Raw genomic sequence first — 27691 nt, forward strand, 5'->3', positions numbered from 1 at the left:
GGTCGCGGACGACGCGCGGACAGCACAAATCTGTGACGCGTAGTCACGTGATGCGTAGACCGTCGCGGAAAAGACTGATTTCGTCCGTCGTGTGGATCCACCATAATGGTGGATCCACACGACGATAATCCACACGATAATGGTGCACCATAATGGTGCACCAGGGAGCGTACCCTCGTGCTGAGGGGAGAGCTAGCTGACCGTATCGCCGCGTTTTTACCGCACGGAAAACTGCAAGGCCGAAGCTCTTCATGCACAACCGTTCAGGCCTGGGGCCTGGTCCTGAGATCCAGCACCGGAATATCCTGTGAACTGCGCGAAGTACTCTGCTCCATCATCTGAAGCGAACGTTCATAATCAGTTGCGGAACTGCCCAAGAAAGTGGGCTACAAGAGAGCATTCTCCGAGTTGCCAAGTAACGAGCTAAGACATTTTGCACATGAACAATGGCTCCACATGCCGCAAGGCAAGACGCTGACTTAAATATCCGTAACGCTCGGTGCGGCAGGAGGTTTGAATTAAAGAACAATAGAAACTATCAAGGCACGCGGAAGACACCGCTTCGAATGTCTTTCATAGCTGTTGGAAAACTGACCGACTCAAGTCTACTTGAATATATGAAATTCTTGCGTGCATTTATAATATTGCGTATAATGTACAGTGGGCATGAGCTGCTATTGCCCTATGCAGGTGCTGCATAATTGTCGCTTATTTTTGTTACCTTTATTGTTTCTTATGTCTTTTTTTTCTTTGCGCTTGTTCTATAGACTTTCAGTAGTGAATAGAAATGTATGATATTTTGCATTTGGGGATCCTGTGAGCTAAACTGTTCGGGATGTCGGTGCTGCGTTATGCCAGGCCGCCAGTTTCAGGCAGTAGCATCTTGAACACTCACTGCCATGTTATGCTATTCACACCACATAGCCTATCCAGTGGGCACAAAACTTGCCTCTTCCAAGAACATATCACAAGAAAACCGTATACACAGGCACAATAACTCGGAAGGGGCGTAATAGTGGGTGCTATGAAATAACCAAAGTGGGCAGTGGAGCTATATGGCACCGCCAATAAACAAAATCTTATCCATCTCCTGTTCAAGGGACATAAATGGATAACATTTTGTTCACCGGCGGTGCCATAAAACTCCACTTTCCAATTTGTTAATTTCATAAAGCCCATTTCTACTCGTTTCTGCGCGAGTTTCTGTGAGAGTGAATGTGTGTGTATGTACCTTTTTTTTTTCTCTCGTTCTTTGATTTCTTGTTATAGTTTAAACCTGTGCTAGCATGACAAGCCTTTTGCTCGGCTAACCTCTCCACCCATCATTAAGGTTTCTATCATCCGCGTACGCGTATTTCATATACTGTTTAATATATGAGGTTTCCTTGAAATACATTCTTGGAATACGCAAGTTTTGTGCACGGTGGGTGGCCTATGCGATGTGAATAACGTAAGATGTCTGTGCATGTTCAAGAGACTATTATCTTAGCCTAGCAGTCTGGCATAACGGAAAGCCAACATCCTTTGCAGTTTAGCTAACTGGACCTGAATGCAAAATATCATAATTTTTTGTTCACTACTGCATTTGTTCACTACTGCATATGGTGCTGTTTCGTTCGCGTGTGTGCGTTATAGTGGGAACGTGGTAACCTCAATTTACGCGTAGCCTGAGTGAAGCAGCCAAGTTTCGCTTTAATGAAGAAAGAAAGTGTTATAGTTGACAAACTACTGCAGAGGCCATTGGTGAAGTACTCTAACCACGCGATTATTGCTTATGTGTATTGCCCCTTTATAAGTGAGCCCTCGAGCTTCTAAATGCAGTGGCTGGGCGAGTAGGACTAACTTTGATACGAAGTAGCCTAGAAAAGTGTCTGCAATCTAATATTTCTTTTAAATCTCTCTAAAACTTATTAGGTGAGAAGGAATAGCCATTGCCACCACATGGTGAAAAATTGTGCTCCATTTACATATCGGGAAAATAAGTTTTCAAAGTGCTAACTTGTGCGAAGTCCATATCATGAACACAAGCCTCGTGTGTTTACCTCTTGGCAACGTCGGAGAAATGGTTGGTAGAACGTGACGGGAAAAGAACGTTACTAAGCGATGCGTATCATTTTTGTTCTATATTTTTCTTATATATACGACTTGAACGGCCTTTACTGCTCAAACATGTGCAATCCAACTAATCTGCGAAACGTTCGTGCACACTCACCATGTTCCTCTGGTGCCCTTGCTAGCTGATTATATATCGTGGTTTTGTTGGTTCGAAATTGTAATATACAGTTGGTTAAACTTTACGCCAGAGAGCCGCTCATTGACTATGAGGGACACCGCAGTGAAATGCTTTAAGCTACATTTGACCGCAAAAGTTCTGTAACGTTCACTTAAATCTAGACAAACTAACATTTTAGCTTTCCCCACAGGAATACGTGTTGACCTGCTTGTTACGACGAGATCGCAAGACTGATCGAGGGATAATGCAAGTTCTTATGAAATATTTACAGCTGGCTAATGTTCTTTTCAGGCAGTATATCTCTTATGAAGTGTCAGAGTTCAACACAATTGGCAGATGATCACTTCATGAAAAGTTCTCTACTTGTAACTTATATTGTAATGCACTTCGGCGGTGCGTACCTACCTCATCATTGTACACGGGTTCACTCCGTGACTCTGAGATTCTGCTTCAGAGCATGAATTCACGGGTTCAACTCGCCGCACTGACGTCACCTTCACAACGGACCCGGTGATCTTGAACCAACCCGCGCAGCTTTCTCTCTCACGGCAAATTGTGTATCTGTGCTGCATCTGTATATGCATTTTTGTGACACTTGTAACGTGCCATTTTCTGTCTTTTTCTTGGCCTCTGTGGTACTGTGTGACACATTTTCGTGTTTTCTATGTCAAAAGGAGCAGCCAGTATTAGTTGTTGGTGTCAAAACCTTCTTTTTTCCTTTATTCCAGTGAACAAAAAAAAATTCGACAATAAAAAGAGACTCTGACTCAGCAACCCCGAGTCTACGAGTGCGCTAAGCAGTTCCATCGCAATTATACCCCTACAGAAAACCTAGCCAACCGAGTCATACATCCGAACCAACGTTTACATAAGCAACTCTCAAGATTGCTATTCACTTAGGCGCCGCTGTGTACTGCTCAACAACTTGTCGCTTCGTGCCTCTGCAAGCGGTCAAACTCCTCTCAAGTGGCGATTCTGGCACAAGTCGCGGGGCCTACGACTTTCTCTCGGCTTTCGCCAGGCGCATACTGCGCGCATACTTTGACCATTTATTATCTTCTTCCAGTTCCCCCCCCCCCCCCCGCCCCTTTCTTTGGTGCAGGGTGGCGATCCGGGCTCAGTTAAAGTCACTGCCTCTGCGCTATCTCTCCTCTCTCTCTCTCTCTCTTTCGGCAGATAGTCGGGATTACTCTATTTGTCTATGCTCTTTGCCCAACGATATGTACTGTCATCCCCTTATCTACTTCAAAGAGCTGGCCAAAGCGCCATATTATGAACATGCCTTCTGACATCAGCATTTTCCGGAAGGCATAGCTCAAAGCCGCAACATAATGCAATTACCACCCAGTACTGCCAAGGACAAAAAGGTGCCTCGGAGATCATTGTATGCCGTTGGTACGTACACGGTGTAGTATGCTAATCAATGTAGACTACTTGATGCTCAGGCGATGGGAAGAGCTGGTAGCTGTGGAGGCGGCCGTGTTTTGTTACAGTGGACGAAATATTATCCACGGTCCCTTTACCGGGACTGAAGCCATGCCATGGCCAGCGAGTTCCAAACTACTCTGAAAAAAGAAAGAAGAAATAAAAAATCGATGATGGTGGTAGAACAGCGCCACTTTGTTGTTTACATGAGATGGATAAAATTCTGATACCAAGAATAGCAATAAAGCTACACATTCCCCAGAGAAGCGAAGCATTGCTAACGACAGCAGCAGAGACAGAGATAAAAGCCAAGGGAAGAAAGGGAGCTTAGCCAGGGTATATCTCTGATTGGCTACACTCTACCGGAGAAGTGAGAAATGCGTGTGAATGGTGAGAGAAAGGGGCAGAAAAGAAAAAGCAATCCAGGACTATATCTGTGGGCGCTCTCACATACTCTTCAATAGCGATAGCAGAGTATAAGATAAATATGCGAAGTACGGTTCCTAGTTTTATCGGCGGTGTGAACTGCAATAAACAAGCATGGTGTCACTGATGCACTGCCAACCATGAACATATCTCACTCGATAGCCATGAACACTCGTTGTCACGACACTCGCGTGATGAAGAGTGCGGGCAGCGGCGAGAAACCGATTGGCGCTGCATCTTGCTTCACTGCGCCTAAGCAACTTGAGGCTATGCGACCTAAAAACACTATAGAGGCGCGCGAAAAGAGCGCGCACGAATCCATCAAACATCTCTGTTCGCCCTTAGCCTTTGTGCTTGCAGCAGATTACGTATAGAAGATACAGCGCAGGTGCTAAGTATGCGCTCCGTCGCGCAGGCAGCCACGAATGAGCTAGAGGAGGAGACGTGTGCTCTCCACCCTAGCGTGCGTTTGATCGCGTGATCTCTGGCACTGGGAGCACGGAACGATGACGCCCATCAAGCCATCAAGACACAGTAACCCTACATCACCCTTCTCGGCTCACCTCCACATGGTTTCCCTCGCACCCACAGTATGAGCGTGACAGGCTGCCCGGGTGGCGCCGCCGAAACGCTGGTCAACGGAACCCTTCATACTGAGCTTATTGGAGTCGGGTAGTACAAAGCGCGAAGCCCTGTTGGTGAATGTAAGGCGGCGCCGTGGTATATCTGCTCGTCAGAGCTGCAGTAGAAATTCTTCAGGACTTTGTGCTTTGTAGGTTTTGTGGGATGCCTCCCATCACCCGACGCCAAGGAAGCAAAGCGCCGTGTCGAATACGTGCATGGCACACGAGAAATCGCAGACGCAGTTTGGCTGTGCTGTGGTTGACGATTATGCACCGCTCAAGTCACGTGAAGTCACGCTGCAACGGTAGACTTGCAATATGTGCCTGTTCGCTTCACGCGCCTCAACTCAAACCCGTCACTCCTGAACAACGAAGTAATCATCTGACCAAACGAACATCAGAAATAAAAAGCGGCTGGTGTTATACTAAGCTTGACCAGTTTTGGTACGTGCTTTGAGAATGCCAGCCATAGATACGTTTATTCCGCGAAAGCACATTTCCCGACTTGGCCATCGCAAAATACCGCAAGTGATTGTCCGTATATAGCCTTAGCGAGGACGTGCAGTAGTTTTGCTTACGGAGAAAGAGCGACGCAGCAGCAATACTGTCGTTTGTTATTGTCATTCAATTTGTTTCGAGCAACATATCATGTGACAAACGGATGTTTGACCACCACTCCTTATGCACAGTCCCCTAACTTGGTGCCATAACTGACTCTCTATACTACGTTGGAGCAATAGCGTAAAGTTGAGACGGGGACAGAGGAGACAACACAAGCGCCTACTCTGCCCCTGTGTAGTGCTTGCGCCATTACTGGGACATTATGTACAGACATGTCTAAGGTGCTCTGGGGATCTCTGTACAACGTCAGCCGACCCATTTTGTTTCGCTTGTCCTGTCAGCAATGTGTTCTGAAACAGTTTCAACCGCTTTATGAACTTTCGCTTAGTTAGGTCGACCACTTCATGAACAGAAATACCTCTCAATTCCTCGCAATTCCTGTGCGTAGCGGATTTGTAATAAAGAAAAACATCATCCACGTTTTCAAGAAGGCGACTGCACTTTTTCCCCAGCTTTTTTGCATGGTACAGTGAAGAAGGTGGCTCAGTTTTGACGAGAAGATCAACAAGCTACTCTCAGTGAAGGCAGGTGCCTTTTCCTCTGGCTGAACACTGAACTGAAAATAAGAAATGAAATCTGAGTGCACAAACAAAGCAAGCGAAGCCGGCTGTACTGCCCGTTGACAGTGTAACTTTATGAGGATACTTGCATACTTGAGGCCCTATAACGTAAAATATTAAAATCTGTTTTTATTCCAATCTCCTGACGTCAAGTTTACCTAACCACCGACGCAAGCGTCGGGCGGTATCCGGCAGCGTTGTTTGAAAAGCCCAATCAAACGCCGTCCTCGTTTATTGGAGGTCCCTTTTTTTGTTTTCAAAGAAGATATTATTGCCTGCATTGAGCCGATTTTCTTATCGAATTGGCTCTCAAGAGGAGAAGAGCACGTTCAAGGGGAAAGGGTTTACGATGGAGCCTAGCCAGCACAGTGAAAGTAGATAACCGGCTGAAGAGGAAGGTGCCGGTGTCTACATGTGATTGATCCGCTTCCCCTTGCTTAGCTTCTGGTGGCTGGTCGAAAATTGTGGCGGCGTGCAACTGAACGTTAAAATGCCTCCAGAACGGATCCTCAGCAAAGAAGAGTTGGCAAAGTGATGTCGCATACGTGCCGAAGGGGCTCGATAACGTTATAGCGCCACGAACAAATGCTTATTATACTCAAATAAATCCATGCTCCGCGGCCGCTCCCAGTAGCTAGTGCTAAGGCAATCGGTGGGCAGCTATCTTTTATTCCTTTCGCAACGGGGAAGCCTCAGGCTAATCAGAAAAAAAAATCTGTTTTATTCGGTATATTAATGCGTCTTTAATGCGTACACGTCACTTAGATTATATGAGTTTTCGCGGTTTTGTGACGTCACGTGACAAACAGGTGAAGTGAGCGCAGATCGAAAACGTTTAATCAGTGGCAGAGTGTCATTGGAAAAACGGTGTTGAATGAGAAATAATTTTTCTTTCCTTTGGTCTAATCATGCATAATCACTGTGGACACATCACATAAGGCTCCATCAAAAACGCTGATGTTGCGCTCCTCTCCAGTAGCACCGACTTCAATATAGCGATCTAGAAATTGTATAACATTTAACACACTTGTAGATAGCCCATCCCTTATGTAAAACCTCTTCACTGGGGCCCTTAAGGCATTGTAAATAAATCAATAAACATATCGGGTGGGGCGTTTTCGCGGATTTTGTGACGTCGCACGAGAGACAGGAGAAGTGGAGGTGGCCCGGAAATTTTTCGACCAACCATGGAAGGCTGATCGCACAATTGGAATAGAAAAGTTATGAATAGCTTTACGTCATAGCGCGCTTGTTCACAGTGCGCAGCAAATTTCGCCGTTCACCACCAAGTCGCAGCATGGCGTGTTGAAAACTTCAACGTGTCGGAGCCCAGACCCTCATCAGAATTCACGGCGCAACAATAAAGGCAGTGACCACGTTCGGGCCTCACGTGCCACTCGGCGTAGTCGATCGCTTCCTCCGCTATCACCAAAGTAAGTCGGACAAAGAGCGCCTACTCTCCGTGGCCTGTGTAAAAGGCGATAGCGCAAGATGTCATGCGTACTTATCAAGCACTTCTCGAGTGCGAGAACTGCGCCCAGAAATCAAAACAACGCGCATCACAAGCGACACCCGCGTTTACTCTACGTAGTGGCATCCTTGCTGTACAATCCAGCCTATACTTCGTTGTTCGCCACTAAGTCGACGCCACAGTACGTTCAAAACACCAGCCCATCAGCCCCATAGTGCGTGGGCCGCGATCTTATCCCACGCAGGCTTAATATTAAACAGGCCGATGGCGATCACGACGACAGAGAAAATTACTATCGCAGTAAAACCACAGAGAAACAAATTCAACAAGAGTGGACACTCGGCGAAAACTGGCAACAGTTAACATGTCACACCTAGTGTTAATCCCACCCGTTAGTTGACGCGAGCACCGGAAAAAAAGAATGTGAAATGAACTTACAGACAACGTTTTATTTTTTTTATTCTTTCCCCCTAAAACTAAAAAGTTTTGCGTATAAATGAACTTATGCTTCGCGACCAATTTTTCTTGCGTCACCTAGCAACAAGCTAGCGGCACGCCATACGCATGCACCATATGATGCGTCATGCGCCAGACATGCCACCGAAGCGAGCCAGGCTATAGCTGCACATGTGAAGTTAGCCTGTTCGGCGACCCAACTCTTTTGGATGTAGCCTGTTTGTTGGGTTCCTGGCGTTTTCTTGCGTTCCTTCTGCATTTCGACATGGGACCACTGCACTATTGGACTAATTCAAGGTGAGAAATTTTGTTTGACAGTCTGCAATGCATTTCAAGCAAATTTAGGCTTACGGTACAAAACCGACACTAGTGACGCAGTTAGCGAAAAACAGCTCGGCCGTTCTGGCACAGTTAATTTGAGTTAATGAATCGTACTGGAAGATGTTTGCGACGCTTTCTATGAGCCCCAACATTATTGTGACTTATTTCGGTAGTTTTTGGGCACGCTTGCTGCACCCGGCTTTGTGACGCAGTTAGCGAAAAGCAGCTCGGCCGAATGAATCTTTTACCGGGACAAGCTCGTGACGCGTTCCCTGACTCCCAACATTAATGAAATTAATTTGGCTACCTTTTGAAATACTGCTGAGGTACGGACGCCACGCCTGGCGTTTGGCCGCAGTTAGCGAAAAGTAGCTCGGCCCTGGTGAGGCAGTCCGTTCGGCGTGTGCTGAATCTTAGTGGGACAAGTTCGTGACACTTCTTATGGCCCTGCAAGAACATATATCTTCTTTCGGTACTCACGCTTGTCGAAAACGTGGCGAGCGATTGCCAAGAGTGATAACACGGGGGTGTGTTGCTTGCGCCGGCAGGACGCGCAAAAGATAACGCCGAGGAGCTCTAAAACAAACAACGCGAGCATTCTGTTTTCTGAGCAGCTGAAGATAGGCTTCGCACTCACGAATTTGTCTTGAGTGCGAGTAGAAGGCATTCTGCGACCGTGTAACATGGTCTGGCTGAGAGCCTGTGTTGTGGCTACCTCTGTGTTCTTCGTGTGCCATCGCGTCGGCTGAAGCCAAGTTGTTTTAGAAACGCGCAGTCACCCGTGTATTTGTGCTCCTAAAGTGCGGGAAATAACGCCTGGGAAAGAAGGAATACCTGAAAATCAGACGTTTTCTTCACATTTTATGGCATTGTTTGGGAGGAGTGTATTTTCTACGAAATGTGTGTAGAAGTGAATTTATTTGAAGTGCCGCCCATTCACCACTTACGCACGTTTTGCTTCTACACGCAGTATTCCCGTTAGGTCAATATACCGAAAGGATACATTCTTGTAATTTACATTTTTCCAGCCGATTGCATCCGGTGGAGCTTCGTACGGCAACTATACTGCTGCTTACCTGGCGCCACAACATTGTTTGAATGCACGGGGCAAGCGTTTATGTAGAGCAAAATAAACATTTCATAAATTCATAAAATGTCTTCCATTTACTTTATGAAATTGCACGTGGCGCAGGTTCGGTGGCGGCTTGTATAGATCGTTCGCAATCATTCTTTCTAAATAATAAAGCGATACCGAGCCAAGGCCGCGCGTAGGTCAGCAATAGAAGCGAGAAAAATGACCCGCTGATCAACGTAGCCGGCACCGCGTGTACCAGCTTTCGTTCAAAACGCGCGCGCCCGAAACCGAAACAAGGAGGTGTTAATCCCATCCGCTTGGTGCGCTACAGTCAATTCGGCCGCTGGGCTCTGTGGGAGTGTGCGCTCTTGTTGCATTTCTTTGTCTGTGGTAGAATGGCGTCCTTGAAACGGGTTGGCCGGCGCATGACGCAAAGTGCTGCAAGGTATCAAGGAAGTTGTTCAAAACCTGTATTCCTCAGAAGTGCGGCGCCGTTGACCTCAGTAGCATTCAAGTCATTCTTTGGTCGTACAAGGCACGCTTGTACGTTCATTTACATTCCATGAGCCCACGAAGGCAATGAACGAAACATTGGGAGAGTCATTGGAAGTAAGACATCGCTCATTTCACTTTCTCCAGGTGTGCGCGGCTTAAAGGAGAAAAGGAGAATTTTGCCGCCGCGCTCTTATGACATTTTACTGCTGCCAAGCGCAGAAGTTTGATACTGATGTCCAAGAGTGAGGCACTTGCTTCATTTGACTAATTTGTTGTAGGACTGCAGCGAGTCTGCTTCTCTGGCTATTACACTATCATCATCCGTTAGTGCAGGCTGATGAAGTTTTGACGACGTTAGTGCTTGCTGATACAACCGCAGGCTTTTCAGACTAATAATTAGATACCCGCTTCTTGCGAAATGGAAGGCCTCGGTGGAAATAAAGAAAAACGTGCGAAACCTTGGCCTGTCGCGGCAAAAAAAAAAAAAAAGAAAATACCACATTTGCGGTTCTTACATCCTGTTTTTCTCCCAGTTCGAGAGTGAACTTGGTTAAAATTCTTGCCAACGTGTACTTGATGTTCGTCAAGGCCATGCGCATGCCGACGCAGCGTCGGGGGTCCAGGCCGAAAGGCTGGTGTGCCATTTTTGGAATAGCGGTCTCGTTCTCGGCCGAAAACCTGAAGAACAGTAAAAACTTATTATGGATGTGTTTCCACGAGAACGGAAGATTGGCACACTGGTCGCAAGAGCCCACAAAGCCGCCACTAGTGGTACTGTTATCGGCGCGCAACTAGGCGGGTGTCGAGCTCCAAAAAGCGACTCGCGCCTTCCTTCAGCTGCTGAAGTCGACAGCTCAGTCAAATATTATAGTGTTGGCATACGCTTTCTAATAAACACTTCCTAAGTTTTCTCCCTTCTTTCTTTCGTTTCTTTCATCCCTTACTACCTTTTTACATGGATAGGGTATATGAAATCCAACGTGTACCCGATTCATCTGCTTGTCTTTTTCTCTCTTTTTTCTCTTTACTTGGTTCGTCATTGTTTCGACCCAGGCGCAAGAAACAGCGAGGTAGAAAGTGATGCCGACTTGTCTTCCCGCTTCCTGTACGATGAGCATCCCCATGAGTCGGAATTGCAACCATTTTATCCTACATTCTGTTGTCATCAGCATAATATAAATTGGACCCAAGTATAGGTGTCCCGGATACGCACAACAGGACAATTGCGAACAAATAAGCAGTAACCTCTTTATTGTGACCCCAGCTCTCTCCTATCAAGGCACATTCAGGCCTATAGTGGTCTTTCTAAGTAGAGCCTGTTTGTCAGCCTCGCCTGATACCTCTCCTTATCGAATACGCATTTAGATAAACGCAATGCCATTGTCCATCAAGTGGGGTATCGAAGCTCTTGCCGAAAGATATTGCCCGTGTACACAGCAACGCACCTGTTGGGGTCAAACACAAAAGGGTCCGGCCAGTACCGAGAGTCAGTGTGAACGTGATACGTCGGTGACATCACGCAAGTTCCAGCTTTGAATCTCAATCCGTTGTACTCGAAGTCTTCTTTGGCCCGCCTCGTTGTGAATCTGTGAAAAAGCATTAGAAAAGAAAAAAAAATGAAATTAGTGAAACCAAACTATCATGGTTTTCGAGTGACAATACATCAGATAAGCAGAATTGCTTATCTGATGTAGATAATATATCAAAATACACAGAAAAAAAAATGACAATATCCGTTCCTTTCCTCTACGGATTCTTATTGCCATCATCGCGTTATGCAAACAAAATGCGCGATGTTAATTCTGCCAGCCTTATTCCATCCGATACCTTGCCTTGTGCTTGTGTGGTTTACTTCCGCTTCCGTTCCATATTTTTTTAGATGACGCCGAGTAAGGACACCTCTAGTTCATGCTCCTGGTCTTTTTTCAGCAAACGATTCTTTCGCTGTGTTTCGCGCGGAAAACGTGCAGACGCCAAGTGTATTGCGTGGCCGGACAACGACCTCAAGCTGCTGAAGTCAGGTGAGCAGGCATTCACAGGTAACTTGTGCCAGAAGGCGTATACATTTCTGCCGTTAGGCTTAGCGGCGTCAATACGCTAGCTTCCCCATCGGCGACCGCGTCTCTCGACGTGACAGAGTACGATGCCGTCGTCGACCTGACCACCCTCCGTGGCCTCCTCCTTCAGGCACTTGAGGAAATATCATACCTCAGCGATGCTGTGGCGCAGCTGCGAAATGATAACGCACGGTTGCACAGGGAAAGCGCGCAGTCATCTGGAAAGCGAGCCAAAGCCAGGGCGCTCTTCGAGCCGAGGTACGCGTTCTACGAGACAAGCTTGCCAAAGAGCGCATGCCGTCATCGCACACGTCTGTTGCTGCGCCGCCGGCACACCCGTCCAAAGCAACGACGTATGTTGTGAGGACGGCTTCGCCGAAGACCGCTGGCCATCTGCAGCGCGTACCTCCTGCACTGGATCGGCCTGTTTTGTCGAAGGCTCCCGCTGCTGCACCACTTGACGTGCCTACCTGCTTTAGTCGACCTGTCACCTGCCAGTCAGCCAACATTGTAGCGAAAGTCAACAGTGAGTGCTGGCTGCTGTGACACCACTGGGATTGTTGCTGCTTCTCGCTGTGTGCGCCCTCGGGCAATCTTTGTGACAAAGCTTGCGCCTGACACCCATCCCTTACAGCTCGCCGCCCACCTATAAGCAGCTGGTGCAAAGACTCTGTCCTGCACTCGACTAAAAATCAAGTACGATTCCTACGCGTTATTTCATGTGTCTGTTAATGGGGACTGCTGTCAGTGTCTAAGGGATCCCACTGTGACCGCGCTCTTGCTTCTACAAGCCCTTCAGAGGTGAACTTTACGTTATTATGATATTCAAGAATGTTCAGCGAGATGAAAAGAAGCATCAGTGATGTGAGAATTTTCTATCAGAATATTCGTGAGTTACGCACAAAAGTGAACGAACTTCTCTCCAACGATGTTTCATCTTGTTTCCTCATCATTGCCTTAACAGAGACCTGGTTGCGCCTTGAAATACCATCTTGTTCATACTTTCCGACGAGACTGCAATCCATCTTCACCGAAATCAAAGGGCGATGGGTCCTCATTGCGATCAATCAATCATTGAGATCCGTTCGGTGCCCTGATTTAGGATGTGCAATGGAATGTGTCTGGAAGGAGATTTTTGCTGCTGGTAGTGATCGGCTATTAGTAGGGAATGTCACTGTTGCGCCTAATATGAATATTGAGATGTACATGACTTTTCTAGCCGCTATTGAAAATGTTATATCAGCCCATGTTAACCATATAATGCTTATAATTGGTGATGTTAATACGCATGGCATTTCCTGGCAAACTGCATGGTGAAATTTCAACCAATTTTTTTTACTTGTCAGCCAAGTGCAACTCTTGATCTTATATCTGGTACGCCAAGTACACAGAGGTGGCCACATCACAGGCATCTCTGCCCTAATTTAACATTATTCTGAAATCTTGTGGCAATGTACTAGACTTATGCCTTAGTAACGCAAAAGCTGTGAATGTGTCCTGTGTCGACTTTCCTCTTGTTGCGCTAGATAAATATCTTGCCCCGCTTCACATTTCATTACAATGCCGTCGCGTGGCGACAGCTTCAAACTAATTCATTTCCCGGCCTCTTTTATCTTCACCTCTTCCACCCCACACAATATCCCTCCTACTGTCCCTATTGTGGAGCAAAGCCCACAGTATATCACCGCACCTAGGAGTGCCCACACCCTCCGGGATACTCCCCTATTCCTTCACCTTCACCTTCCTCCTGGGAGACGGCACTGACCAGCTCAGACCCGCAAGAGCAGCGTCGGCTGATCCGGCGGCCACGCGGAGTGGCGTCAGCCAATGGGGCCCTGAACTAAGGGCTCCGCCCTGCGAGGAAGTCGCCCAATATCATAACAAATAAATGTTTTCTCTCTCTCTCTCTCTCTTACAATTCGCGATCCCTAGTAGCAGGAGATTAAAGGATACAGCAACACCTCGGTATTTTAATTTCTCAAGCGGAGATTACGTGAGTCTATGCCACTATCTTAATAACTCGGACTGGTCTTCAGTAGTAGAACTAATGGATTTTAATGTCCAAGTCACGGTATTCACGAATATTATTCGCGATGGAATTAAAAACTTTATGCCAATAAAAGGTGCTAAACGCTCTAAATTTTCCCACTGGTTTTCTGTTGAACTGAAGACAACTTTGAAGCCATAAGACCGTGCTCACAGGAAGGCACAGTGTACAAATCAGGAACACTGGCATGTAGATTTTAAAATTTACAGGGCACTCTCTAAGCGTGCTTACAAACGTGATCATTCCATCTATATAGCACATGGTGAAGCTAGTACTTGTAAAGATTAAAAGTCTTTTCGGAGACACCTTCGGTAACAGTCATGAACAGTATGAAATAAGATATCTCTCTACTTTGTGGCGACAGCCAACCTGTCCCAGATGTCGCGGGCGCCTTCGCCCTACACGTCGGGTCTGTGTACTGTGAAGGGTACAATGACGAAGTTAGTGAGCTTTCCAATCACCTTCCCCTGAATTCAAGTCCATCGGTCTCAGAGGAACTTGTCTTTAAGACCATCAAAAGCTTAAAACCGTCTGTCTCGGATGGTCCTGATTACTTTCCACCTGCTTTAATTAAGACGTACGGGTCCTTGCTTGTATTTTGTATTTTGCTTGTACTTGTATTTTAATTCTGCTTTAAAGACGAACACATTCCCAAAGGCTTGGAAAACAGCGCGGGTCGTTCCCGTCTTTAAGTCAGGGTTAAAAACTGCTGCGAGTAATTACAGGCCTTTTTCTCTCCTATTCGCAGCATCTAAATTATTCGAGTCAACTCTGCAATGAATAATTTCATCCTCTGTTAAAAACACTATCATTACTCAGCAGCATGGATTCCCATCAACATGCCGCCGACAGAAGACATCGCAGGTGAAGGCAACGAAGGGACTAGATTGGTTTTTAACAGAGACGGGATTGGACAAGCGGCTGTGACAGTGATATCATGTACCATGCCTGATTGATGGACTCTGACAGACGATGTGTGTGTGTGCTGTGCTATGTGCTCTCTCCTTCTCTTTTCCCCTTCCCCATCTTTCATCGCCCCCATCCCTCTCCCATGTGTAGGGTAGCAAACCGGTTAAGCTAAACTGGTTAACATCCCTGCCTTTCTTCTCCCCTTTTTCCTTCCTCCCTTTCCTCCCACAACTATCAACTTCTTTAGCTTCATGGTGCATGCCTCTCAAGCTGTGTATAAGGACTGCTGGATATCATTTATTTTAACCATCGTAAAGTGTATGATGTCGTATGCCACAAAATACTCTTTCAAAAGTGGACACAACTTAATCTGCACCACTATGTCACAGCGCTGATAAGAAGCTGCCTACGCGACCGGTCAGTCGTCAGAACTTTATGCGGTTACAAGTGGAGTCCCTCTAGGGTCTGTCCTGGGCCCTGTTCTTCGCTCGCTGTTTATTAATGACGTTTCGACAGCCTTTCAAAACTCTTCAATTTTCTTATATGCTGATGACGCGAAACTTTTCAAAGCGGTAAAAAAATGCTAATGATTGCGCCGCTCTTCAGAAGGACATTGACAATTTTGTCTCATGGTGCGCTGAAAACAAGCTTGTCATAAATGTATCAAAAACAAAAGTTATAATCTTTGCGTTGAAGACTAGCAGGTCTTTATTTCCGTATAGCGTTAAAGATGTTCTCCTGCCAAGAGCTCACGGAATGAAGGCCCTTGGAGTGTACTTCGATAGCTTTCCGAGTTTCTCGCCCCACGTTCAACAGACGAGGCAGCGGGTGCTTCGAATGCTCGGCACATTATGTCGGCTGACGAAAGACTTCAAACAACCTGGTCGATTTGTAACTTTATATAAGAGCGTATGCCTTCCAGTTCGTGCGTATACGCCTCTGTGGTTTGGGGCGGCACTTGTAGGTCAAATTGTGAACTTCTCGAAAATGTGGAAAAAGAAAGGTTCACATCTATATCGAAACATCGATTCTCTCAAAAGCCTTCCATCTTCATGGAGCTAACACAGACACTCACGTTACCTATTCTCACCTGTAGACGCAAAAAATTGAATATTCTTTTTCTTCACAAATTAATACATGGAAAAATCTGCTACTCGCACTTGCTTTCTAATGTGCGCTTCTACATTTCGCAGGAAGGCACAAGGAAACAGCGCGCCTTTCAGCCTTAAGCTTTTTGTGACCTTCTATGTAGAGCACAGAAGCACAGAGAACATGAAACGCCCATTCAGAGTGCCTGAATATCGTCATGCCTAACTTTAATATTTTCCTGAAAGGAGTTGCAGAGCTATTTCAATAACTGAACAAAAACTCGAATGTTCTCTTCGTGTACACTTTTTATGCTCTGTTAGAGTCTGCATTCTAGAAATATATATATATATATATATATATATATATATATATATATATATATATATATATATATGTGTGTGTGTGTGTGTGTGTGTGTGTGTGTGTGTGTGTGTGTGTGTGTGTGTGTGTGTGTGTGTGTGTGTGTGCGAGCAAGCTGACGTGCTCCTCATGATGACATGTTCTTCCTGTGCATTGCTTTGATGAGTGCGCTCGAGGTTGATTAGTATCATTATTATTATTATTATTATTATTATTATTATTATTTGATATATATGTTTGACAGGTAAGGGAAAACGAGGAGCAGGCTGGCAACGGCCACAGGAAGAGGAACAACGCCTGCCTACTCTTGAAAAAATGACGTCAAGCATTGCAGATGATGTCCGAGCGGACACAATGCACGATAATCGTCCAAGGGAGAAGCTAAGCGATTGCATGCAACTGCTGCTTCATGATATTTCTCTCTGTTTGACTTGCGTGAGCCAATTCATAATCAGCAGAAGTCTGTTGGAGGCCTCACGTATGCATGTCGTGCCTATCGTCCACACTGAACATAACAGGTTCGAGCATGTTACATTTGAACTATGCATCCGTACGTACATAAGAGCAGGTGGCATTAGCCGCAGTGACTCGTCGACGACCTGCTGCAGATATTTCAGTTTCCTGGTAACAATCTCGTAATCAACACTGGTCTTTTGCTGCAGCAGAAAGAGAACAGGTGAAACAAAACATAAACACACTGCATAGAAACAACGTACAGCCCAATCATTTAGCATAAAGTGTTTTGGATTTAGATTGACCACCATTTGCCTGTACTGCTGCGACCATAAAACACTACTGAAGTTCTCCATTAACACTTGCCCACCACTTCCTCCTCCCTCTTCATCCTCGTGCCTTCTTTGTCCACATGTTCCGTTTGTTCTATTGTGGTGGCAATGAGGCTAACAAGGCCGCAGTTTACCTGGTAAAACTCTTGCTTGGGCTAGTTGGTTCGCGCTTGAATGAGTAAAGGCAAGGCGCAAAAGACCTGGACTGAAGAAGAACACAAACGACAGGACCGGCACCACTCACAGCTAAGTTTATACGAAACATTAGAAGTAAAATATAGCAATCTGTCGACCTCTGATGAATCATATTTGGCACAAAAGATCAAATCAGCAAACAAGAACCATACGTGGAGCAGCACGGGAAGCAATTCTTCGAGCACAGTCATTACCAAGCCAACGAGGAGAAAAAATCAGACATAACAAGTACTGTCTACGCTTCACTATCAAACTATCCAACACATAACATTTATTGACTTTTTATTTTGTTGACGATGTTCTAGTGGCTCTTACAGGTTTTGTCGCCTTTTTTCGTTTTGACGCAGACGCTCTTCTATAGACTCTTTATCGCACAACTGTTCTGTTCATTTCAATGTTTGTCACATGGTTCAATTTTCGCGCGGTCATGCGTTTTATAAATTTTTTCGGTGAGTGACTATTACAGATTTTAGTTTTGACGCAGACGCTGTACTTAGATGCCCTTTCTTCATGTTTTTTCCGTGTTATTCATTGGTCATTATTCCAATAGTCGTGCGGGTTTTATCACTGACTGGTCCTTAGGCGTTTTAATAGTGTTACGTGTTGGATAGTTTGACAGTGAAGCGTACACGGTGTTTGCTATGTCTCGTTTTCTCTCCCCGTTGGCTTTGTAATGACTGTGCTCGATGAATTGCTTCCCGTGCTGCTCCACGTATGGTTCTTGTTTGCTGAATTGATCTTTTGTGCCAAATATGATTCGTCAGAGGTCGACAGATTGCTATATTTTACTTCTAATGTTTCGTGTGGGATTCGGCTTGATTGACCTACGTAAGGCAGGCTTCTTGCGGAAATAAACTTAGCTGTGAGTGGCGCCGGTCCTGTCGTTTGTGTTCTTCTTCAGTCCTGGTCTTTTGCGCCTTGCCTTTACTCGTTCAAGCAGTTTACCGATCGGGTACGATGCCCGCAGTATCTTCACATTGCAGTACAGCTGTAACCCTCTATAACGCTACTTTTTCATTGAAATGAGTTGAGTGTAACTGTAATAAGAGCTCTTAGAAATGTGCAACATCGGTAGTGAACATGTAATGGCTGCAAATAGTTTTTTAAGGCTACAGGCAAAAAAAGATCTAGTTACTTTTCATCTTATTAAGAAATATGTAATGAAAATGCAAACATAAAAAGAGGCGAGTACCTATGCCATCAGCCAGTGCACGTCTTACTTCTTGCCGCACTTTTTCTTGCACTTCCTGGTGTTTGGCAATAAGGAAAGTCGCGTAGCTCAAGGCAGTCCCGGTTGTGTCGAAGCTGAAACCAGCGCAGAAAGGAAAGGTGCATTAGCACATCTGGTCAGGTTCCGCATCCTCAAGTAACGCATGAGCTATCTATATACATGGGGGACTTCCGAATCTTGACCCAAGCAGCGAAGATATGGGGCTTCTGAATATTGAAATTGGCAAATCAATCTAAACGCTAATATTCATAAAAGTAACTGTGAAACACGTTTTATATATATACATATATATATATATATATATATATATATATATATATATATATATATATATATATATGCGCGCCGTATATGAATAGAAAAATCCATGTGTTGCCAAATAGCATATGAGATTATAAGATATGGAAGTTATGGAAGTATTTTTTTTTCTGTAGGGATGTACTTCGTCAAACGCGAAACTGAGGTGCTATATAAAATACCGCTCTTATGTGGCAGATATAATACCGCTCATATCGACAGGCGCCCAAGCAACAAGGCGAACAGGAAGAGTGAGAAAGAGAAAGGATGCATAAAGATGCATGGAGGTTAACCAGAGGTAGTTCCGGTTGGCTGCTCAGCACGGAAGCAAAGGGTAAGGGGATAAAAAGAGAGAGAGAGTGGAAAGGAGAGAGAAAGGAAGAGAAACGAGAGAACATCGCACGCGCGCATAGAAGTCATAGCAGCGCCAAGGCATCTTGCTGATCACTGTCGAAAACATCAGTCTAGGCCGCTTCTTTCAACACACGCATGCCTTTTATCCGTTTGCATCAAATTAACAAGGTTGCTCATTGAATAATTTCCCATCAAAAAGAAGGGGATAACGGCTTCATCCTAGAGCTCCTAAAAATGGGCTGACAGTGATAGAAACATGACTGGCACGCGCGCATGTGTAAAACCCTTATATGTTAAACGTGGAAAAACGTAGAAAGAACGTCTCTTAAGGGCCGGCTATCTTGTAATCCCAAAGACAGTATACTGAAACGAGAATAAGGGGGAAGAACAATGACGAAATCGTCTCCACACCTGTTAGAAACACAGTTACAAAACCCAAGTTCGCAAATAGAGACGCTATGCTGACGTTGATAACGCAACCTTTTCCAATTTCTGGGGCAATCATCTATCACCCAGGAGGTGTGAACTGCAATCTTGTCCTTCCACGTACAGAAAGAGATGGAAGTTGTTGCTTGCTGGAGGCCCAACGAGCCTTGCGAGACTTGCTGGCCGTTAATTCACTCGAGCACCTCCTTTCGTCAAAGTTTGGCACCGTTCAGAAGCGTGGATACGATAAACAAGACGACGCAGGCGTAGAAGTGGAACAGGGCACAAGCTCGAAACTCGTTGTCCATACCCCGAGCATTGGCGCGCCGGGCCACCTACACTCTGGTACAAAGTCTTGAAATGAGGCTGCAAAGCGTTACCAATCATTGCCTAAGTCTACGTCGCTTTAGAAAACCTCAGGAAGAATCGAGACACCTCCATCCTGAATGTCCAGTGTTCATGCGAAGGCAACCTGTCGCTTGCACTGTAGCATGTGGGGAGCCTAGATGATGAATAGCAGTATTCGTGAGCATGTCTAAAAAAAATCTATTTGCTTCCAAAATACTATAACGACTGTCTACTTTCAGAAGTAGACAATTTTAGGTAGCTAAGTGTCCTATTTTCACGGGACCTTCGTTGGAGTTCCCCTATAACGATTGTGTGTGCCAGAGCCAGCAAGGCTTTGCGGGCCCTCAGGCGTAACTTGAAGAGTGTTACGCCAGACAATAAAGCCTAAATTTGGCCTGTTATTGCATATGCGAAAATTGTGAGAGATACTGATGCTCAAACTGATCAGTCAAAGCAAGAAATTTTGAGAGACTTGCTTTTTGGATTATACTTAACATGCACTGCCGTTGTTAATCTCCCATCATGCTGTGTAAGCTTCTCTTTCTTCGACCTTCTCTTTCTGGAATCTAGATCAATCCATGAAAGACTGAATTATTTATTCGAAATTGTACACCTGGTAAAATGTAAAAGTCGTACACGCAGATTATTTCGTAATCCGCAGTAGTTTGTTTATTCCTTCTCCTATTGAGCCTTTTTTGCGAAGCAGTTTGTTCTGGAGAAACGAGATGGTGCTTTCGGCGGCGCGCCGTACGTGGCCTCAGTGACAGCGCACGAATACGAAACTGTTGGCGCTTCCACCTTGTTTCTGTACGAACAGCTGTCGGAAATGCAATGAGATTTCGCTAACGCTCTGTACTCCGATCGTGCTGGATTGAATCATGTGGATTGAAGACGTGTGCCGTAGTTGGCTGCAAAAATAGTGACTGGCATGTTAAGGAATGGAATGGATCTATGTGGCGAAGTTCGCGCAGCGCTGCTGCAACTGTCCGCACGTGTTACCGCTATTTCGAGATGTACGCGGCTCTCCCCAATGATACAGAAAATTTGCTCACCGCCAGGGTTGTATCTCTAACCTTCGAAGAAAGGACTTCAGCCCCGGAACGTTGGCAAGAGTGAGTATGCCGATCATTAAGCAATGACAAAGGGAAAAGCGCTGCTTCCTGTCATAATGATTAGTTTCGCGCACACTATCTACACACATCTACCCCAACTGGCACGGAAGCTAACGCCCACACTATGGTCAATGTGTCAACAATAAGTGAATGGGGGCACGCTTGATTATCTGCGCACTATATACGCACAATCAATGACAGACTACACCCGTATCGCACAAATAGTCGCAGCTGAATGTTTCGTGACGGCCCACAGTAAGCGAGTTACTAGGGATAGTACATATTAGGCTACGTATTGCAACGCCCATAACAGCTACATTTCAAGCCTTGTCTGCAGCAAGAAGAACTCTATGGGAACTGAGCCCACCGGCCAGCGATAAGGCAGAAAATAATCGGATAGTGACCGCACCGAGAAATTTTACTCAGTCAGAAACGTGACACGCCGCTGCTTCAAAATACATGCCAAATAAAGACCGAATAGCAAAAAATGTATATACTGATTCTGATTCAATTCATGAGCGGAAAGGTTGGATAGCTTGGAGTACATATTTAGTCCCGCTTTTAGAACAAGTACCATATACCCTCTTCGCGCCCTTCGGACATAGTTATCATGGTGTGGCCAAGTGCTGATGGTGTGGACAAAGCTTCGGGACGTTCATCCAGGCACCGTGTCCGATATCTTCTGAAGCAAAGCTTTTCTAAGCCACACAGCCGTCATACACGTCCATTATGAACACGGACGCAATGGGGGCAGTTGAGGCACGCTATGGATGCGTCACCGTGGGATCAGACATGGCAGTGCCCAGGAGATCGTCACGAAAAGGGTCAATAGTGCGTCACTGTTCCAAGAATACTACTTTTTTCTCTAGTTATTGCAAAATGGAACCTGCTGCCATGCGGTAGTTAGCGTACCCGATACACTCATTTTCCTGGATAATATCCCCAAATTGATATTCTCTTTCCCTCCACCATGACCACAGTTTTCTTGCTGTAACATGTATGTGACAGTTATGTTTTCTTTTTTTTCTGTTATTGTGAAATATTTTCACTACTGCAGGGATGTTAAGTGTGTGCGAACACTATACATCCACCAAGTGTGAATTAATTAATTTACATCTACATCGATATTTGCACATAAACCGGACACCGAGAGGCAACGCGGTCGCGAAATCAATTCTCTTCGACATAGTTACGGCCTGTTGAAGACGCACGCACAGTAAGTGTCAGTTATGACGTTGTAGTCCGGCGTTCGTGGCATAAGTCGTTATCGTTGTGTCCCGAACACTTGCGCATGGTAACATGTTCCACAGTTCTGGTGAGTAACTATAGCCCTCTAACAGCATTTGTTTGTGAACTCGGAAAGAGAACTGATCGAGAACATAGAATCAAACACCAAACACTCATTTCCATAGAAACAGTAGAAGCTTCTAGAAAGTTCGACAGAGAAGACAGTCCTGCAAACAGAGAATATATCTATATCATTCAACACTGAATGATGTAGATGTGACTGTGGATTCAACACAAGGTCATGCATCTTTAGCAGGAACACCTTCAGTATTTTGACATGTTTCGCTACTTTTAAATAAATAATGAGGTTTTAGGTGTCAAAACTAAGATATCGTTGTGAAGCGCGCCGTAGTTTGGGACTCTCGATTAATCTTGACCCCCTGGTTTTCTTAACGTGCACCAAATGCACGGGTGCACGGACGTTGCCGCACTTCGTCCCGATCGAAATGTGGCCGCCGTGGCTGGGATTGGATCCCGGGTCCTCGCGCTTAGCGGTGCAATGCTTAATCCACTATGAAACCATGGCGAGGCCGATTTGCGACTCCTGTGGGTGCGAGAAAGCGATCGAGCACCTGTTGTGTACCCACAGGCGTAGCAACAGAGGGGGCCGGGGGGCCATGGGCCCCGGGTGCAAGGGGCCAGTGGGGGAGGGGGGTGTCATATACGTCTGAAGACATCCCTCTTTCCGCTGGCTACACCCGGGGGGGGGGGGGAGGGGACAGAAGACCTATCGGCCCCGGGTGCCAGACGACCTAGCTACGCCACTGTGTGTACCTGCCCTCGCTACGATGTGCAATGTCTCTCTCTGCGGGCAACTTAACACCGATTGGACTCGAGACCGTTCACCGAGTCAAAAATACTCGGACCGTGGCCACACCCGTCACTGGCGCGAAAAGCGATTCGTGCACTAGTACAATACTTGAAGTGCTCCCATTTGAGAGACAGTTTATAGTGTCCCTGCGTATAGCTTCCCTCCCACACGCACTCAGCGCTTACTCACTCCCTTTTTTTCTCTTTCCATTCCCCTTTCCCACACCCCCCGAGTAGGGTAGCAAACCGGGTGCTCTTCTGGTTGACCTCCCTGCTTTCCTGTCCTTGTTTTTCTCTCTCTCTCTCTTCACCACGGCGGGTGCTTCGCCATGGTTAACGGAAAAAAAAAGATACTGTTATAAAAACATTATCATGCAAGCCTTCAATGCAGGGTTGAGGCTGTCAAGAACATTTGAATACTAATGCGATTCTATGAGCGGTCGGCGCGTGTGTACAGGAGAAGTTTAATTCCTAACGTTTTGGCCGCCATGGCACAGCCTTGACAAAGTCCCTGAAATAAATAAATAAATAAATAAATAAATAAATAAATAAATAAATAAATAAATAAATAAATAAATAAATAAATAAATAAATAAGATTCGTACCCCGCCATGAACAGCGTGGTTGCTGTCATAAACACTTCCTCATTGTTCAGATGCCGGCCTCTATTCGGAGCTGTTGGTAAAAAAATAAAGAAAAAAAATCGCAATAAAGTTCTCCAGTGGCTTCGCCCACTGCATATGTACGCATTGTCACTTCCAAAGAAGAGAGAATGACAGGGCATTTAATGGGTCATCATCAGCCACAGGTTCGTCAGTCCTGTTTTCCTCGTTCATGGATCCGCAATCGTCCTCTGTCGGCATTGTCGCGTCGATAAGGTTCTGCAGCATATCTGGCCTTCGCAGCTGCGCACAGATATAGAAGCATCACGGTACAGGTCGCTGATAAAATCCAATCTAGCTGGTTTCTTAGCGATGACAAAGCGGCAACACATTAAACTACATTATGGGGCTTTACATGCCAAAACCACTTTCTGATTATGAGGCACGCCGTAGTGGAGGACTCCGGAAATTTTGACTACCTGGGGTTCTTTAACGTGCACCTAAATCTAAGTACATGGGCGTTTTCGCATTTCGCCTCCACCGAAATGCGGCCGCCGTGGCCGGGATTCGATCCCGTGACCTCGTGCTCAGCAGCAAACCCCATAGCCACTGAGCAACCACGGCGGGTCGGCGACACATTCTTGACGTGACCTAGTTCTCTCTCTTTTTTGATGCTTCCTAGTTTAATTGATCAGTCACTCACTCATTCACTCACTAACTAACTTCGGCAAACGAATTTACGTTCACAGTATAAACATCGATCTCGTGAACCTGCCCTTTCCTAATGCGCGAAAATAAACCTTTAAAATTAATTTTCACACCAGTAATTGCCGTCAATGGGTTATCGCCTTGAGAGATAATCTCTAGGTCGTCAATCCAGAACATTCGTGATGAAATGTTCCCACAAGCTTAAATGAAGGTGACGGCATTGAGGAAATATGCGGTCTAACATAGCTACAGCGTATACGATGGAGCACAACAAAAATAGTCGCGTTCTACTACTGTTTTAATGCCGAAACTACTGCACTTCCTGCCAAAACTCTGCCAAAATATTTTAATCAATACAGGACACGCCTGACGTCCATGTTGTCAGTTTCTGTTATAGGATGCTTGTTTATTGCTTGATTTTGATTTATTTCTGTTCTCTGAGTATCATATGCTTTGCGTTGTTCACCTACAAAGAAGAAACTAGCAAAATCTTATTCTCACTCCTGTGACCTCCACATAAGCCTATCGCGCTGTGTGCGACAGCCATGCATATAAAAACTTGTATGCCCTTTCATGAATCGTAGAAGCGACTGCGGAGCTTTGTCGAATTGTTTGTAACGGAACAAGCCTTAAAGAAGGCACCGTCGTTGTTCTCCGAGAAATAAGCATTATTTTTACCATTAAGTTTACCATTAAGTCGGAGGATAGCGGCATAACTTCATGTGCCCGACTATATATATCACGCGCATCATTAGGTGCTACTTACCGATGGGTTTTTCCTACGCAGTTCGACTACCTTTGACGTTTCCTCGCCCAAGTTCTTGAAGGTGAACTCGCCAAATGAGGCCACGAGAAAATAGAATGGTTTCATGATGTCACCAAGGGCTGTGGTACAGTCTGAAATATTTGAACGAGTAGTAACAGGAAGCTAATTATTATATGGCACATGTTTACAGGCAGTATTACGTGGCGATAATGACATTTGCAAAAAAAAAGAAAGCTGGGGTTTAACAACAAAAGCAACGATATTATTAGCAACGTAACAATATGATTATGAGGCGCACCTTTGTTTGGACTCCGGATTATTTTGATCGCCGGTGGTTCTTTAACACGCAGCTAAATCCAAATACTCGAGCGTTTCTCTTTTTCCCGCCGTGGTGGCGTAGTAGCTGTGGTGTTGCGATGCTAAGCTCGAGGGCTCAGGTTCAAATTTCGGTAGTGGCGGTGATCACATTTCTATGGGGCCAAATGCAGAAACGTCCGTGTACCGTGCATGGGGTCCACGTTAAATAAACCCAGGTGGTCAAAATTAAACCTCAGTTCAACCCCCCTCCCCCCTCCCCCGCTCCATTGCTATGGCGTGGATTAATCATATCGTGGTTTTGGTGTATGAAACCTTAGAATTTAAGATAACGAGTGCTCTTTTCTTTCTTAATTTTTCTCGCTGCAGCTGTGTAATTTGATGGGAGGTGTGCACGATAAGGCAGTGGCTTTTGACATAAAGAGGCACGTGAGTGGTCTTCTAGCAGTGAACTTAGATAATGGATAGGTGCGCGGGCATGGTGCCTGACGTGTGCTCTGAGCGCTTCCATGAACATGTGGATCTTGGCTGGGTAATCATGTACAATTGCAATAGTTTCTGATGTTGATGTACATCGTGGCAACCATAGACAAACCCTAAACGCACCTGGATCTGAGCACTATCGAGTGTACGGATGTTCGTTCTGCAGGTATTGGTCAGCACTGCGAAGCTGTACCTCAAGTATCCGAGAAACTGCGCCCTGTACAGTTGCATCATCACGTGGACTGAAGTACCCCAGGCTTTTCCTCCAAGAACTTTGAAAAAAAGGAGGGATGACTGTCAGGCGCTTCTTTAGGTAGGCCACATGAGGACTCCAACAGAAGTCATGATCACCGATTACCTCTAAAAACTTGTGCATCCTGACATAAGAAATATTTTGTCCATCGATGGATACGGCGTAGGAAGTCATTGGTTTCCGGCTAAACTTGACTAATGCACATTTTTATGGGGAAATCTTGAGGCTTCGTTCGCCGAGGTACGTCGTTATCAACGTCACAGCTTTTTGGAGCCTAGCACGCCCTTAAGGACGCGTCACGTCGTATGCCCAAACGCAGATGCCAGTAGGCTTTCTGCAAGCGCTGTCTGCCATCACGCAACCGAGTCGTGGGGCGTGACTGATGACTAAATTATTATAGCTCTTTGTGCTTTCGGTAGATTTCTGATGCTTTACATGCTGTAGTGGAGCACTCGAGAAGGACAGCGACACTCTTCTCCAGCCACCCTCTCCTCCTGCGGAGGTTGAGAGAGAGGGATCCTGGCGCGAAAGAAGATGACAGTCACCTCAAGCAAAGGCACTCGCGCAGCTGGAGACGACTAATCGGCTTATATGTATAGCCACCTTCACTACCACGACAACAGTTACGGCACAGTTCTCTATACAGAATACGGCAATAAAGAAAAAGACACTCTATAGCTAACCATTTTCACTGCGACAAATAAATGTTTTCAAGCGCGGCAATCCATGGATAAAGCAATTAGCTTTCTAGAAACATTTGGCTATTTATTTGCATTGACAATCATGCTCGGTGGTTTGTAGCAGAATGTTCGTGTTTTCTTCTTTACTTTTTTTCCTTCTCTACTGTGAGAACCCTTGTAGAAATTGGGCTATCACAATGCCTCAATGTTTCGCTTCAAGTCGGCATTTATCATTCCTTCTATTTTACGGAATCTGTGACATTCTTCCGATTTTTTATTTCAGGCTACGCACAAAAGGAGTCATTTATTTCCGTTAACCATATCAATAACAACCATATACCAAAAAACTCTCATATATAATAAAGCCGTTTGAACACAATGGTCAATCTAAAGGAACTCGTTTGAACCTCATAAATCACGCGTGATCATCGCTAAAGAGGGTTACTTAGCATTTGTTTCCTTTTTGAAAGGCAACGCCCGCAACGTACAGTACACACAGTAAATGTAAAGTAAACGTATATTAAACTGATTCCGTCGGCCATTAGTTTTCTTATGGCAACTAAGATAGTTATTGTGGCAGCGTTGTAAAACTTGCGCTTTGTGTGAGGTGCGCGAACCGAGAGGAGGTATTTTCCATAACTCACGCGCGATCATGTGCAGAGGTCCAGTCATGATCCCGTCCAGCACGCCCTTGGCGATCGTAAGAAGAGGGTGGTGAGGTTCGAGCTGGAAGACTGTGTCGACGCCAAACGCGCCGCGCGCCGTGTAATCCATGGACAGGAGCTGGTACTCGTCGTACAAGTGCACCTCGTCGTTGGCGAGTTTCTCCATCCTCTCGAGAAAGAGATCTGCACTCTTGCAAACTTCTGGC

The 27691-nt window shown here is 45.6% G+C and overlaps 2 protein-coding genes across 2 annotated transcripts; both read right to left on the bottom strand.

Annotated features, from left to right (window-relative positions):
- Positions 1-263: 263 nt before the first annotated feature.
- On the bottom strand, positions 264-17339 carry LOC139057695 (cytochrome P450 3A14-like). The gene is made up of 5 exons (XM_070536430.1): positions 17301-17339; positions 16727-16824; positions 11152-11292; positions 10222-10384; positions 264-338 (listed from the first exon to the last, which is right to left on the bottom strand). The coding sequence occupies exons 1-5, from the start codon at positions 17337-17339 to the stop codon at positions 264-266; spliced, it is 516 nt and encodes a 171-aa protein (XP_070392531.1).
- LOC135902507 (uncharacterized) lies at positions 11254-27691 on the bottom strand. Its single transcript, XM_070536580.1, has 5 exons — positions 27465-27691; positions 25090-25220; positions 18341-18453; positions 16727-16824; positions 11254-11292 (listed from the first exon to the last, which is right to left on the bottom strand). Exons 1-3 carry the CDS (start codon positions 27649-27651, stop codon positions 18349-18351), a joined length of 423 nt encoding a protein of 140 aa, XP_070392681.1. The 5' UTR covers positions 27652-27691; the 3' UTR covers positions 11254-11292; positions 16727-16824; positions 18341-18348.

The sequence above is a fragment of the Dermacentor albipictus genome, chromosome 3, assembly GCF_038994185.2.
Source record: "Dermacentor albipictus isolate Rhodes 1998 colony chromosome 3, USDA_Dalb.pri_finalv2, whole genome shotgun sequence".
In the NCBI taxonomy this organism is placed as follows: domain Eukaryota; kingdom Metazoa; phylum Arthropoda; class Arachnida; order Ixodida; family Ixodidae; genus Dermacentor; species Dermacentor albipictus.